The 1,546-nt window shown below is 37.1% G+C and overlaps 1 protein-coding gene across 1 annotated transcript in view; it reads right to left on the bottom strand.

Annotated features, from left to right (window-relative positions):
* Window positions 1-983: 983 nt before the first annotated feature.
* LOC106473901 (dystonin-like) overlaps window positions 984-1,546 on the bottom strand; it is a gene marked incomplete at both ends in the record, with an annotated part of 56,276 nt that continues 55,713 nt past the window's right edge. Inside the window, one exon of the mRNA XM_022402306.1 lies at window positions 984-1,145. Coding sequence (XP_022258014.1) covers window positions 984-1,145 — 162 coding nt within the window. The remainder of the gene's footprint in view (window positions 1,146-1,546) is intronic.

Raw genomic sequence — 1,546 nt, 5'->3', positions numbered from 1 at the left:
AAGTCCAACCACTGTTACAGAACCAACACTCTAACTAGGAGAGAAATCAAAGTCCAACCACTGTTACAGAACCAGCACTAAAACTAGGAGAGAAATCAAAGTGCAACCACTGTTACAGAAACAACACTCTAACTAGGAGAGAAATCAAAGTCCAACCACTGTTAAAGAACCAACACTCTAACTAGGAGAGAAATCAAAGTCCAACCACTGTTACAGAACCAACACTCTAACTAGGAGAGAAATCAAAGTCCAACCACTGTTACATAACCAGCACTAAAACTAGGAGAGAAATCAAAGTCCAACCACTGTTACAGAACCAACACTCTAACTAGGAGAGAAATCAAAGTCCAACCACTGTTACATAACCAGCACTAAAACTAGGAGAGAAATCAAAGTCCAACCACTGTTACAGAACCAGCACTAAAACTAGGAGAGAAATAAAAGTCCAACAACTGTTACAGCACCAAAACTAGGAGAGAAATAAAAGTCCAACCACTGCTACAGAACCAATGGTCTATCAGTTAGATGGGAGTGGAATGTGAATACATTCAACATCATAACATACTAGCATTCTATGTGGAAGCTATGAAGATAAATGGCTAGTTGGCCATAGGGTCCGAATCCAGCCACTTTCTCTACCTAACCATCACAGTACTGAATGTGTTGCATGCATGACCTTTGGCTTCCACTTGAATGAGTTTAACAGTGATGTCACCATCCAGCCACTATGATTGGCTGAAATAACCCCTTGAACTTCATAAACGTATGGTCTGTATAATCTGCTAAACCCGTTCTTATTTCTTCAAAGTTTAATTTCAGACTTCCCAAATAACCTGTAAAACATTACCAATAGGCCTAGTAATAGAACTGCTTGAGTAAGGTACATTTTGTAAAGCATCTACATTCTAAATATTAGAATTGTTTATCTTGGTAATGTAGAGCTTTTATAAACACTTATTTATAATTTACAATAAAAGACTGACCAACAAAAACCAAAATAATAACTCACTTCTGTAAGATAGTTTAGCTTGTCTTGCAGGCGACGCTGACGTTCCATAGCCAACAACCAAACATCCTTCCATTTCTCTGAGAGTTCTCGGGCTCGAGGATTCTTAATTTCAGGGTCTCCAACAGAATGAGATTTCCTATTCAGTATATAACAGTTTGTTGTTAGGTGGTGTTACAGAGTTACAAGCCTTTACAAACAGTATGTAACAGATTGTTGTTAAGTGGTACTACAGAGTTACAAGCCTTTACAAACAGTATGTAACAGTTTGTTTTAGGTAGTACTACAGAGTTACAAGCCTTTACAAACAGTATGTAACAGTTTGTTGTTAGGTGGTGTTACAGAGTTACAAGCCTTTACAAACAGTATATAACAGTTTGTTTTTAGGTAGTACTACAGAGTTACAAGCCTTTACAAACAGTATGTAACAGTTTGTTGTTAGGTGGTGTTACAGAGTTACAAGCCTTTACAAACAGTATATAACATTTTGTTTTTAGGTAGTACTACAGAGTTACAAGCCTTTACAAACAGTATATAACA

Source organism: Limulus polyphemus, unplaced genomic scaffold (assembly GCF_000517525.1).
Source record: "Limulus polyphemus unplaced genomic scaffold, Limulus_polyphemus-2.1.2 Scaffold6607, whole genome shotgun sequence".
Lineage (NCBI taxonomy): Eukaryota > Metazoa > Arthropoda > Merostomata > Xiphosura > Limulidae > Limulus > Limulus polyphemus.
The sequence above is the reverse complement of the archived record's forward strand: the minus strand, read 5'-3'. Positions and strand labels throughout refer to the sequence as shown.